The following is a 14,479-nucleotide window of genomic DNA, read 5'->3' as shown; positions in this document are numbered from 1 at the left end:
GAAGCACTGCACTTGGTCAGTTTTTATTAAAGCAGCCACCTCAGAACTTACTAGGGACAAAAATTGGAGAAAAAAGGAAATTATTTGCTTGGTCTTAGGCAAGAGATTATGCGGCAGCCAAGGCTCTCTTCATTTACCACAACCACTCACGACCAAAACAACCCACTCCAAACCACCAACAAAAGTAGTTCTCATTTTGTTTCAGGTCTGATGTGATGTTCTTTAACTGATTTTTCACTGAAATTGTACAGCCAGTGCACAGAAAACAAAATGAAGCTGACCTTGTTTGTAGGAATCACAGTCCTTTTCATTCTCGAGTGTAGCACCACTAACTGATAATCCTCCTCCTCCTCCCCTTTCTCTGTTCAAAGGAAATTACTTTCCACTGGCTTTTTTTCTAGCTGCCATGAGATTCATAAATTCCTCTGCACAGAGATTTCAGAAGGATTGGATTCAAAACCAGTTTTGGCAACAGCTATCTTGGAGCAGCTTTAGAATGACCCATTGATTGTCAGCTCTAGTCAAAACTGTGCTGCAAGGACAGCAGCACCAAAGCTGCCCATGCTGAGTCCAGACACAGCTGCACGTCTGCAGAGCATCATGCCCACAGCAGCAAGCCATGCGTGCATGCAGTGCCACCCAAATGCTGCCTGATGGATCCCTGGGCCCCAGGCCAATGTGCATGCAGGGCACTGTGTGAGCCAAAAGAGTGTGAACTCTGGGCTACAGAAGAAACTGCAGTTCTTTTGCATATGGGAAAAGGCACTGTGCTCCTCCCCATCCACTTCTGTTACCAAAATTCTGCTGAGAGATTATGGTGAAATCTCTTTGGGATTGGCTGCTTGACCTCAAAGTTTGGCCAAAATTCCTTTCCGTAACATGGAGCAAAGAAAGAGGAAGAGGATCTGTGATTATGGCTCAGGCACCCTCTTTTTGAGAAGAAGCAAAACTTCCTCGGGACCATTTCCTTTCTAAGGTCTTCTGCTGTAAAACACCTCGGGTTGGAGCTCTCTAGAAACTTGGGATAGAAGCAGCACAAAAGCTTTCTTCAGTACCTGGACAATCACAGCATGCACTCACAGATAATGGTGGCACAACCGGAAAGTTTCCAGACAACTTCAGCTATGATGAAGGAAGGACCCCATCTCCATTCAAGCTGACATTTTGAATATATTTTACTCTTGGGGTTTTTGTTTTGATTGCCTCATTTGGGAGGATTATCCTACATGATGGTCAAGTCAAGTCAAGTCAAGTCAAATCAGATGTCTCTGTTGCCAGCATTAACTGGAGTAGCAAAACTGATGTTTACACATCCCTCTGCCCTGGGAAAGACAGGCTGTGACAACCAGAGACAAAGAACTGTCAAGAGAATCTGCCTCAAGTGCAAGTGAACAGGAGGAAAATCATAAACGAGTGGTGGCTGCATCATGAAATGATAAAGCAGAAAAAGGACGGCCCAGGCAGGGCAAAGAGCCAAAGCACACTGGGACTGGCAGACATGTACAAACACAGACAGAGATGTAGATGTAACTCCTATTGTCAACATATATTTTTATAGGGATAATTTTAGAATACTTAACAAGGCTGCACACATTTTCAGTTTGGAAACACAATCTATTTGTTCACTCTTTTTCTATGACTGGACAAAGGGCAGTATTTATTGGGTGAAGTGTCTGACAAAGCCTTTAGTGCTGTTAATCACACCAGCTTCCTTGATATATTAAGGCTATTAGGACTTAACTAGATAAAGACGCACATGTTACTAAGTGAATCACCTTCTATCTGTCTAATGGAAACCAAGTGTTGATTTAAGTGGAGTCATCTGTTTAAAAAAGAAATTGAAATAAACCCAAGATTACCAGATGTCACAGAAGGGTCAATGGTGAGCAGTGTTGGATCCAAGGCTTTTAAAATAGAAACTTATATGAATATTTTAACTCACTAGAATATTGCTCTCTGCTTGAAAATACAGCATTTAATATAATTTTGTTTAGCTTTCAAAACTACATGCATAATTATCTATATGCATGACAGTTTCTGTGTCATTTAAGCATGTTCAGTCCTCTCCACCCCTAGGTTCCTGGGCTACAAAATGATGTTAGTAGATTAATTTCTAGATGATTTAAAATGCACTGTCTAAAACAGTCCCAGTACATTTATATTGGCTGGGTTGGTGTGGTTTATGTGTTTATATATGCTGTTCTCAAGTACTGGATGGTTTTAGTATTAATGGGATATGATTATGTTGAACCCTGCACTGGCCAATATAACTATTCAAAACCAGAGGGGCGTTTAAACACAACAACAAAAAGGAATGCTGATTTGTGGTTTAGTCCCAGACGTGGCTTAAGTTGAATTCCTGGCTGTGTCACAGATGCCACTGTGATACCTCAGGCAAGTCACTTCCTGCACCTTAGCTGTAAAGGAGGGAAACAATATTTTTCTTTCTCCCTTCCCTTCTCTATTTTGTGTGCTTAACCTGTCAGAGCAGGAGCTTTCATGCCATGATGGAAATAAGAAAGCTGCCATAGAGGTCCATCCAAAGGGAGGCAGTTGATCAAGATGTTACACCCATGGCATGCCAGGTCAATCACACTGTGCCAGCTGGGGCTGTTGGATGGAACTACTAAGTGGAGCATCATTTAGTTTGGGACAGAGAGAGAGCCTTTGACATGGGTTCACAGCCCTGTGCTAACTGCTGAAACAGTGGGATACTTAAAAAACATGTAAATTGTTGTAATCAACAACAGTGGGTAGGACACAAGAACAGAGATGGATTTGAGGAAACTGTATTTGTCCTCTTGGTTGCCTGAGCTCCAGGAATGGTAGGTATATTCTGAACCATGTGCTCATATTCTCCTTTCCATAACTGCCTATTTTTCTTATCTTCCCTCTGACCCCCCACCAGCCCTAAGTAGGAGTCAGACAGCAAAGGCTTCTTCTCCTATTTCTCTTCCTGGACCAGTTTTGGTTTGCAATTTTTAGCTGAGGGTGGGGAGGGGTGGGGAGAACAGAAGGAGCAGATAGGGTGTCAGAAGGTATGGACATTGTGTAAGAAAGGGAGTATACCTCCCTTTTCTCTGAATCTTTTCCAAGAGCTGAATAGATTCCAACCCTGAAAAGACTGCAGCCTGAATAGAGTCCTTTCAGCTCCATCCACTTTCCCTCCCTGATACTCAACTGCAAATGAAAATAAAGTATTTTAATTCCAGCAAGATGACTCCAAAACCAGATCTTTGACAAGGAACAATTTCAACTTTAATGCATCTAATTTCAGTACAGGTCCATCCTATTGTATCAATTTTCCATTTATGGTGGACTGCACTCATCTGCAACACACATACCAACCCAGGAAAAGCAGAGATGATCTTATGGTCATTTTTTACCCTATAACCTATAAGACAGACAAATAAAAATTGTCTGTGTAGCATGTTGTGCACATGTGCTGTTCACTTAAATGCCTTTTCTCTAATCAGCTCTACAGGGTAGTCCATACAAATGTTCCACATTCTCCCTCGGCACATGCACCATGCATTTCCATTCCACATCAAATGTAAACACTCTCTTCACAAGAACGATGGAGGCTGAGTTTCAAATCTTGCTTGGGTTTATCTTTGAATGCCAGACAAAACAGGCTTTATGTGGTCTGATAAAAGATCAAGTCATCCCCATTTGCAGACCTTACATCCACTTGCATACCTACTCAAATATAAACACCACCAGCAGATTCCCAAAACAGCAACTAATCTGAAGATTGTTTAAAAGATTATTAACTGGCAAGGCATTATTTTATTCTTTCAATTACCCCCCTCCCCAAATTCCTAGATTTTACAGGATATATTGCATGTTAGCTAAAATTCCTCTGAGATAAGCAGGCATCTGTGGGATCACAATTGCACAGCTACTGCCAGTGTTAAGAATTTTATATATATATATATAGGTGTGTGTGTGTGTATATATGTATGTATGTACATAACATGTGTATATATGTATATGTAACTCCATGAATTTGTAAAGGTTTACACTCTGTCCTCAGCATTATGCTTCCCAACTGCTGTCTGCATCCAAAAGTGCTACAAATTTGCAGTAAAATCTATCAAAACTCACTTAAACAGGAATTGTGCTCTTTAGGAGTATATTTTTTTCTTTTTTACTCTTCGTAAAATCAGGAATGTCACAGATGAATCATGCAAATGAGTCACCAGAGCTTAATTAGTCATTGCTTTTGAGTACTAGCATAGCCTCTGTGTGCTAGCCTGAACTACCTTCAGCCAGTCTTCTTGAGAATAAAGATCATGTTTTGTATCGCTCAATTTCATTTTTCAGTGTTGAGGAAGTGAAAACACTAATTTCCAGCAAATAAGCTGATAAGGTGCAGTTCTCTCACTATCTGCAGCTATTTATGCTGAATACTAGATTTCTTCTTTTTCTATATAATCAGATTTACTCTGATCCAAGAACTGAGGCTTTAGAAACAGACCACAAAACACAAGTGCTTGTAACACTGCTCTGCAGGCCAGGTAACTACACCTAAGCTACTACACCCAGAAACTCTCCTACAGGTTATAGAAAGCACTTAACATAGGTTATACTAAACCATTTCAAAATTTATGCAAAAAATGGACTGGTTTGAATTTGTGCAGTGATAGGATCTAATGATCTTTAAAGAGATAAAATTGGTGCTAACAAACAGAGGCAAGTGAAGGCCACTCCAAAGACCTTGAGGTCTTTAGGTATGGCTCTGCCAGCCCTCCCAGGAACAGGGTACTGCTTGCACAGCCTTTGTAAACAGATCAGACCCAAGACACAGCACAGCAATGTTCCATGAGGCTGTGCAGGGGACCAAATCCAGCAGCAACCAGCTGTATATAAAAAGCTAGGATAAAAAGGGTGTCTTGAACAAATTTCTCTGCCCCAGTCTTGTTTCTAATGCAAAGCTTGTAGCACAGTCTTAAAAATAAAAGCATAAGAAAATACATATGCATAAAATCATAGTTTTCCTTTTTTTTTTTTTTTAACCAACTCATCCCTGACTACTGTTTAAAGTATTAGCTAAACTGGAGTTTACATACAGACATCCTGTTTAATAATCCTCAAGTGAGTCTTTCTCCATGGCTTTGCCTAATCTCTCTTTCAGTTTGTTTCTATTCTAGCTACTGAAGCTTCTGGCAGCAGTGAATCCAGCAAGCAATTATTTTTTTGTTTTAGTTTTTTACTGCGTAAAAATTTAATTTTTTTACCACGCCTGAGAATTTTATTTTACTGTAGCTGGCAAGATGGGAAGTGCAGGACACTGGACACAGAAATCTGTAGTTTTCCATTGTTTACCTACTGAAATATCATCAGATTGGTAAGAGAAAAGCTATTAAAACTGTAAGGCTGCCTAACGACCTGGGCTGTTGAAGGATGTGCTTAGTTTTAGTCCAATTTATAGAAAATGGGCATCCTCATCACAAAGTTCAGCGCGGAAATTGCTTCCGTATGCTTGTACTTCAGCATCTGGAAGAAGACTAAGGATTAAATTAATAGGGATACTTAATCTTCCATATGCCTCAATAGTCCTCCACATCCCCCAGGTTATTACTTGTGCATTATTGCAAGAACTACATACAAAATTAATAACTGCTTGGTGGTGTTCGTTTTGATTTTTATTGATTTCAGGTATCTTTTAAAACTCCCAGCCAAACCCACAGCTTTTAGTTCCATTTCTCAGTATTGGGAAGGCAAATCCTCACACAGCTATTGCAGAAGCTGACAATATTTAATACCTGAAATGCCTAGTGCATGCTCAGCCTGTAAAGCGCTGAATATTTCCATGCCAGACACTTTCTTAAGCCATCTCTCCAAGTCATGATTTTAACCTTGCTTTCCAGCACTGGCCAGAAAGTTGGGTTGTTTGTCAGTCTTTTGCCATCAATATCTATTAGATTAAATTCAATTAATTAATTCATTACTATCCAATTAAAAAGAAAAAAAAAGCCAAAATGTGCAACAAGGGCAACATCAGTCAAGGCTATTCTCATGTTTGCACTAATTGCTCTGCTACCCTAGGAAGCATGGTAACTGTTCCCAGGCTACAGAATGACATTAAAACAGAGGAAAAACCCACCAAGGTTTGATCCTCTGTTAGATAATGCAGTTGTTTCACATGAAACTGAAAAACTGCCTGCACATGAAGAATTATTTTAGGTGAACAAGCTGTCAACATGAAACTTGGTATTTTTGAACTCAGAATGATGTAGATGGCATAATACTTTCTAAGAGGTTAAACTATCTAATATGTGCTCATTGGGTTGTAAGAATGGAGCTTTAAATAATGAGACATAAATAAGTACAGATCTATATTTTCATTTATGACAGAAATGCTGTCATAAAAGTAACATATCCATGATGCTGAGCAAAACTATGTCACAACAACCAAAACAAGTCATCTCAAAGGCATACAACTTTAATAAAGCTTAATGCTTCTGCCTAGCCATGACGAGGGAAAACTAAAATGTTGGCTCCTCAGGTCAAAGGAATGACCTATCACCTTTAAATGCTCTCTGCAGCATGTCCTAAACTTTTCTGCATTGAATGGGCTGAGAGCTCATCATTAGAAATGGCATTATTAGAATCTGCCTTTTGATATACTAAAAAAGTGGATTTATTCACATTACAGTAAGATTCCTCTGCAATGTGTAACTCAAGTTCACACATTTTCAAGCAAATCAACAAGATAAATAAATCAGATATGAAACCTTTTGCAATGGGGAACTGTTAATTGATTAGAAAGCAAGAGTGGAAAAGAGCAAGAATGAAGTCAGAAACTAGACCTAGACTTGTCAATGGTCATTCAGTTCCTTGGAGATGCCTTCAACATGGTCCCAGTCAAACTGGTTTCTAACACATGTATGTATAAAATCAATACTCCCTTGAAACAATTACAGAGAACTCTTTAGCTAGAATAAAATGTCATACCATGTACATAAATATTGTAAGATACAGCATTCATCACTTTTTGAAAGCCACCTCAAATAAGTCTTTGCATCTATTTTTCTTTAAAAGTTACACAGTCAGCATTCACTGCAAAAAAGGTATCAAATATGTATTATATCCTTACAATTTTACTGGCCTCTATATGTTTAGCAATCACAGACATGGTAGATGGAAGACAGGAAACCAAATCAACATAACCAGAACTCAAAAGGCCTGTGAGAAGTACACTGCCTTCCAGCTTTGGCTTCCAAGATCAATTCAGATTTCCACTAGTCAACTCAACAAGCACAGCAGCACATACCTTAGGGTAGATGTTTCCATGTGATAGATGTGTTTTTAATTGATTTTAAAAGTGGTGCTATCTGCTTTCCAAGTAAATCTGAGAAAATGCAATGTCTATGTTGCTCCTTGGGTTAGTACTGGTTAGAATATAAGAGTTCACCTTCTCAGCTAGAAGCATGCAAAATGTGTAAAAGCTTGGAATTAATATTGTCTTACAGAACTGTCTGAGTCACATTAAAAGGTGTTACATGTCTCATTACCACATATATCCTGTTGTCGTGGTTTGACCAGGAAGGAGTGGGAATTCTGGGAAGCTGTGGTCAAACCAATGAAGGTTTTGGGTTTGAGACTGGTGTCCGGTGTGGCCAGTGGGGTTTGGACACACCTCCGAGAATACACAGGGGTTAAAAGCAGGGCACTGCCCTTGGAACTCTCTCTTTGGGACATCGTCGGGCGAAGAGGTCAGATCTCTTCCCCCGCCCAGCCCGCTGCTGCTGGGCGGGGGAGGGGCCGGCCATGCGGTAGGCCCGGGGCCTGGACAGAGATGGGGTTGAGGGGGCTTCGGGGGGGCTTCGAGGATGGAAGGGTGGAAGGTCCCAGAGAGTCAGCCCTCGGGCAGCCAGCCCCCCCCCCCAGGAGAGCAGCCAGCCAGAAGGAGAAGGGGGAGGAAGACTGCCCGGCCGGAGCGGCAGCGTGTGGGCAGCGTGCGTGGGAGTCGCTCCGGGACCGACAGCAGAGACTGAAAACTTTTAACCCTTTCTTGCATGATTGGGGCCTTGCAAAAATGCTAATCCTCCTCGAAGCTGAATAAGAAGGGAGATGAGAGATGAGATGAGACAAGGACTTTGGCCCGAAGAATGTGGAGATGATTGGATGGGGGGAGATGATTTGGAGTGGCCTTTTGGCTGGACTTTTTCTTGTAGCCATGGACTCAGTTGTTCCTGTGACACAGACTGCATTTAGGGGGAGGCAGTGCCTCAAAACCAGGAGGGTTCATTCGTGAGGACCCCCCGGCCCCAGGGGGTTGGAAAAATATGGGGGGGACAGATGTCCCAAAAGCAGAGACTGTGCCTTTTTGGAGTGAGACAAGGCATCCTTGAAAGACAACCCTAAAAGCAGCTCTGGCCATGTCTCAGTGGTGAGAGCACTGGGCATGGAAGGAACATGTCACAAGCGGCAAAAGGACTTTTTTTTCCGGGCGGTGCCGAAGTGACAAGGAAGCATCCGAGGTTTCAGTGTGTTTCCAGGAGAAGCCTATGGAACAAGAAGGACTCCTTTCCTCTTCATGAACTGCAGTTTGAGTATACTAAAGTGTCGTGCCGGGCTGGGCAGTTGGTGTTTTTGAGAGAATGTATTGGATTGGGAAAGTCAGGTAGTGGGGAGGAGGAAAAGTAGTTTTTGTAAGGTTTTCAATTTTTTTTTTTTTTTTCTTTTTTTCTTTTCCTCATAGTCTTTCCCTATTTTCCTGTAGTTTAGGTAATAAAGTGTTCTTTATGTTTTAAGTTGGAGCCTGTTTTGCTTATTCCTGGTCACATCTCACAGCAGACACCAGGGTGAGGAATTTTCATGGGGGGCACTGGCTCTGTGCCAGGCTCAAACCATGACACCTGTACAAATAGAAATCTCCATTTCGATCTCTACAATACAAAGTTTTGCAGCTCCTAATAACTCCTAATGTTTCATGCAACTGAGAAAGATTATTACAGGATTTTAATTCTGACCTTGGCAATCCTTGTATTAATACTGTACTTACTGTCAGACACAGGAACAATTCTGAGTATATAAGAAGGGATGCCCAGAAAACTGCCTTGGATTGCTAGAAACCTTCTTGAAAGGCCAACTTTAAAGGGTTCAAGTCATTGCAGAAGACTAAGTTCCATTTTCAAAACAACTTAACAGAGAGGATAATGTCTACTGCTCAGAATGGTTTTAAAATTTTTTTGTAAATCTGGGTTGTGTTATTCTACTCTGGGAGGTCCACAGGCAGGACTTATAGACAGCTGGGGCAGTCTGGTTTGCAAGGACAACAGGGAGAGTCCAGGGACTGACCACTTTTAACCTTCACTGCATATTCTAGATGATTTTGTGCAGTGCCCATATTTGAGACTGAATTTCCTTAGGGCAGCCAAAGCAGCCCTAAGCCCTGCAGCCAAAGCAGCAAGCCTGGCTGATCACCTGAGAAGTGCAAACTGTGCCTGTTATAGCTAAATTAATGGTTGGCAAAAGGCTGAAAAAGAACAGATTAATGTGAAAATTAAAAAGTTAGCATTGCAGTCATTTATAGCCAAGCTGAAATTAGTGCAGTGAAAGGAAAATAGGAGCTGCAGGACACGGAATTTCCCAAGTGTGCTGTGGGCTTGCTCCTGGCTGGAGCTGCGGGGCACACCCAGAATTAAGTCCCTGGCAGGCAGCACTTGCGGCATGAGGATGAAGAGTGCTGTGTGAGGAGGAAGGGCACTGTGCACACACAGCTGGGCCCATCTGGAAAAACTGTTTTTGATTTTGAGCTTGGTAGCAAGCCAGCTGTGGCCAGGTTCCTTGAGGGTAGGCTGAATAGTCACTCACAGATGTTTCAAGGATGAAAAGAGAAGGCTGGTCACCGCAAATAAATTGATTTGCTGCTGTAATCCTGCTCAACCACATTCCCTGAGGTATCTGCACGCACGCTCTTGGACCACTGGCACTTGGCAGGGGATGTGAGCCCCTCTGGGTGCTGCACTCCTGCTGGTACGCTCCTACTGGGCAGCCCCCTGCACCCAGCACAGCAGGACACCTTTAGGAGGGCACAGCACTTGCCACCCTCTGCTGTGTAAGCAACAGAGAGCAATGGCAAAGTCAAAATATGCCATGATTACGTGCTGGATTTCTTTTCACAAAGGCCTACCAGGCTGTGCAGTCTCTAGTCACATTCACCAAACCACCTTTTCAGGGTCTTGCCAAAATTACAGCATTCAGCAGGAAGGAATCTGCAGGAAGGTTCTTGCAAGTGTGATTCATCCCTTTGGCTTTTGTACGAAACAATCTTTAGGTTCAGGATCACAAGCTGTGTATATCACAAGGTCAAAGTTTCAGTGCACAAAAAACTCTCTCCCTTAAATGAGCATACTCCTAAATTTACAGCAGAAAACACATTTTGCTGATGTCAATACTTGAATATTCAGGTTTTTGCCATAAAGGATCATAATTTTTGTAAATACACTGCTGTTTAAGCTTTTTATTTTAAAATGTCCCTTTTAGGTGCCATCCCCACTGCACTGCTGGCTGTACATAGCCCTCCTCTGACTTACAGGAGATTTTTCAAATGCCTAAGAGGTATTTAGATGCTGACACTAGCCTGCAGCACTGAAAATATCTCCTCCTGCAGTCCAAAACTGAAAAATAATTTGCAAACCAAATGGGATGAAACTGTTTAAAATATGTTGTCACCTTAAAAACCACCTGATATCCTTAAAAGAGTGCTCAGCTCAGGAAGGATTTAACTGTATGTTGAAAGCATACCAAGCACCATGTACTTTATGGGAAAAAGAGGGCCAATCTCTGAGAGCAAAAATACCAAAAAATTAGCTTTGGCCACCATGTACAGCTGCAGCAAAAATGTGATTCTAGCATTGCCAGTGTGTTTTTATGTTAACCACTGTTTGCTGAGTCCAACTGAAATTCTCTATTTTTAGCCTTTCAGCTACTTTCAGATAAAATTCCTGCAGATAGGACTAGCTGTATAGGGCAGATAACATACAACTCTGAAACCACAGATGACCTCATACAACTGCAAAGAAAGAAGGGTCTGTTACTTAAAACAAGGCTAAAATTTAACCCAGCTATACTAAAATTATACAGGGAGTGTTTTACAGTCCCATTACAAGACATAAAAACCCAGTCACCATAAATTCACGGTGTACTTATTTGTAAGGATGTAAAAAAGAGTAATTAATAACCCCCAAACAGCTTATCTCTGAGCCAGTACAACACCAAGGCTTTCCCAGGCTCGCTGGAGATTTTACAAATAGTGCTGAGAAGCTGCTTTAGCTGCCATTTGAGAATTATTTGTCCACACTGAAAAGTCATTGCTCTTTGTCACAAGTCACAAGACATTTCTTAGTGTTCCACACTTTTAGTTGACATTATGGAGAGAAAATAAATAAATGTAATCCAAACTTTCTGGAAAGGGTTTCCATGTGTAAGAACACATATTAACCACAGATGTGAGGGAGCACAGCACAGTGATTCTTTTTTGCGCTAAATACACTCTACTTTCCTCTCTTCAACTCTTCCCCTGTGTCCCCCATATACCAAAAGAAACCAGTTTCCTTTAAAACATCATTATTTCCAGGAGAGTGAAGTGCAGTTCTGAGTACTGTCATTCAAGTTTACTAAAGTAATTCAGGAGAAGTGTGTAAGGAACAGGCATGTCACAAGTGAATCAATGCAGATCAGGGTGCTGGTTTGTAGTCCTTGGGATGTACTGCTCACAACTCTTTTGGTTTGCAGAATATTTGCTGATATTTCTTTAGAACAAAACCTTCATGAGGTTACCACATACTTCCAGTAGTGGAAGAAACACACTGAAAGTTTTTTTCCTCAGGAAAAAGTTTCAGTCTTAACAACTAAAGAACAGATACTAAGGTCCAATACATGAATGAAATAACTCTAAAGTAAAGAAATGCTTCCACTACCTCACCAAATCACTCTAAGAGATCAGTAAAAGATTCAAAATATTCTTCTTAACTCTTCCTTCCTAAATACCAGCATAGGAAAACCTGTATTTTCTAACAATGACACAACCTCTACCATGACAATGAACCTCTACCTGTCATCTATTTTCTCAAGCACAGCCAGCATTGAAATAAAGGCTTACAACGCACTTAACTGTTGTAATTATAGAACAAGTCTGATTTTTTTGGATTCATGTCACTTGGAAGGAGAAACTCCACTTATCATAAGGAATGAAAACCAGGACGGAACAAGGTTTGCTATTTCCCTCTCTAAGGAATTGTAGGTGGACTTATGTAAACAACAGAGCAAAGATCAAAGGCAAATCTTGGGGACTATAATATACTGAGTTATTAAAGGAACAGAGCCTTTTATCTATTGTGGAGGAAGGAAGTAAAGCACTGAGACATATGTAATATATGCAATTAAAAATAAAATACCCAAGTGAGTCCCAAAAGTGACTGAAATCAATTAAATTCAGGTTTCTTTCCTTATTCTGTTAAAGTGATGAGAACCAAAAATGCAATCTGTGACAAAAATTAGACTCCATCACCTGGAAAAGCCAGGCATTCAACTCTATTTTAAGCTGAATTTTCCTTCACATCCTATGAAACAAGCACTGTTCAATCACAAACCATGTCCTCATTCACTGCCAGTTCAACTGAGCCTTACCTTGTCCTCCACTCTGTTCAGCCTGGCACCAACCGTGTTATTTCCTCGATCTTTGCTTTTCTCTGTGGAACAAGAAACACTTTCAAATTAATATATGGAGGTATAACAAAATAGCAGCAAACCACAACAGGGTGTGTTTAACTAGCCCACCAACACCGTGTAACTGAACACCCTTACCAGGCCGATAGATCCATTCCTTAAAAGTAGTTTTCTGTTTCTTTTTATAGCATTGGCCCACGCCAGGGCTTTTAATAGCCCTGAGTTTAAGGCATTTTTAATCTTAGTTTTATGCTTTAACCACAGACAGCAAAAATGTTCCCAATTTAGTTAATGTTTTAGTTGCCACTTAAAAACAATCTGCCACTATGCAAAGGACTCTACAGCCAAGCTGAATAACACATTTGGTAACATTCTATCTTTTCCCCCCACTATAAACTGTACAGAAAGATGAGTTTGCAAATGACATAAACAGAGAGTTTTCATTAGTCAGACTTGTCACAAACAAATGTAGTCCTTTGAGCTCCATTTCCAGTGTCTTTTCAATGCTATCAAAGATCTATGTGAATATTACAAACTTCACAGGAACTCTGTTCTTAGCACACCAATTTATTGAATATATGGCGAGTCTCAGAAAGACTAGAGCCAATATTTTGAAGACTTCAGTGAAAGTAGGTCCTTTAAGAATCTAGATAAGAACAACCCTAATTTAAAAGTGTTGATGACTAAATATAATTGCCAATGCTTAATCTTCAGAGCACAACCACTTGGCATGGTTTAGAAGACTGGCAATAAAATGAAAATTACTTGAGCAAGTATTTTCCATTAATTATAAGTTCATCAGATTAATTTTAGACACATTCTTTGTATTGACTTACCTGAGACAGAGATAAAAAGAGATGGCTTTCCTATGGACTGGTCCAACCTATAAATCAAAAAGAAGCATTTTTGGTTTTTATCAGTCTGAACCAGCATCTTCACCCTCTCTAGCTGGAGCAGGGAGGTCTCTTCACAAACAAGCAAAGTGAAGTTCAAATAATTTTGGCTTGTCCTGTGAGTGAAGCAGTTGCTCTATGCTAAGAGTAGCTTGAAATAAAAAAATTAGTAGCAAAATGGAATTTGAATTAGATTGCTCTACAGCTTCTTGAACCACTGTAAAGTTTTACCATGCCCATTTTCCATGTGCTCAGCATTGATTTGTCTTTTCCTTGTTATTCTTCAGCTTTCTTTTTGCATCTGTCATCTCTTAATTGGCTCTTAGGGGCAATTCTATGAGAGCCGGTGACAGTACTACACTCTCCAGGTGTAGAACAGCCCCTGTGATATAAGGATTGCAGTCCATAGTCACAGCTAGCAGGGACTGAAGTAATACATCTAAGTCCCAATCATCAGATTTTTAAGTTTTTTGCCTTTTCCTCCCAGTGTGAAAAGAAAACTTTACACAAATGCCATTTTATATTCCCTAATTGTGCACAATCCTGTCAATATGGCACCTTCAACCCTGGCATTTTTTTAAACATGGGCCCCTAATTTACAAACATCCTCCTGCTGCTGTTCATGGGTACCAAGAGGGGCTTCACTGACATACCTCCTCTGCAGCTCCTTGATTCGAACCATCAGGTTGAGGTGGCCCTGAGAGTACTGCTCAATAACATCTCGGACATCGTAGGGCTTTCTGGCTTGCTGTAAAAGAAGAGACAAAAAACAGGCCCTTAAGTGACAAGGATGAACAAAAGGTCTGTGGCAATGTAGATGTTTTTGAAGAGTAAACAGTAAGTTCTTTTAGCACTGTGTAAATATGTGAGTTATTTTGATTGTTGCCATGATCACACATTTTTGG

At 40.7% G+C, this 14,479-nt stretch overlaps 1 protein-coding gene across 1 annotated transcript in view; it reads right to left on the bottom strand.

Moving 5' to 3' along the window:
* Nucleotides 1-14,479, bottom strand: part of KCNQ1 (potassium voltage-gated channel subfamily Q member 1) — a 330,631-nt gene that overhangs the window by 88,168 nt on the left and 227,984 nt on the right. The window contains exons 13-15 of the mRNA XM_064715126.1: nucleotides 14,228-14,322; nucleotides 13,518-13,564; nucleotides 12,643-12,704 (exon numbers count right to left, since the gene is read on the bottom strand). Of these exons, the coding sequence (XP_064571196.1) occupies nucleotides 12,643-12,704; nucleotides 13,518-13,564; nucleotides 14,228-14,322 (204 nt within the window). The remainder of the gene's footprint in view (nucleotides 1-12,642; nucleotides 12,705-13,517; nucleotides 13,565-14,227; nucleotides 14,323-14,479) is intronic.

The sequence above is a fragment of the Zonotrichia leucophrys genome, chromosome 5 (genome assembly GCF_028769735.1).
Source record: "Zonotrichia leucophrys gambelii isolate GWCS_2022_RI chromosome 5, RI_Zleu_2.0, whole genome shotgun sequence".
NCBI lineage: Eukaryota > Metazoa > Chordata > Aves > Passeriformes > Passerellidae > Zonotrichia > Zonotrichia leucophrys.
This window is presented reverse-complemented; position numbering and strand designations above follow the sequence as displayed.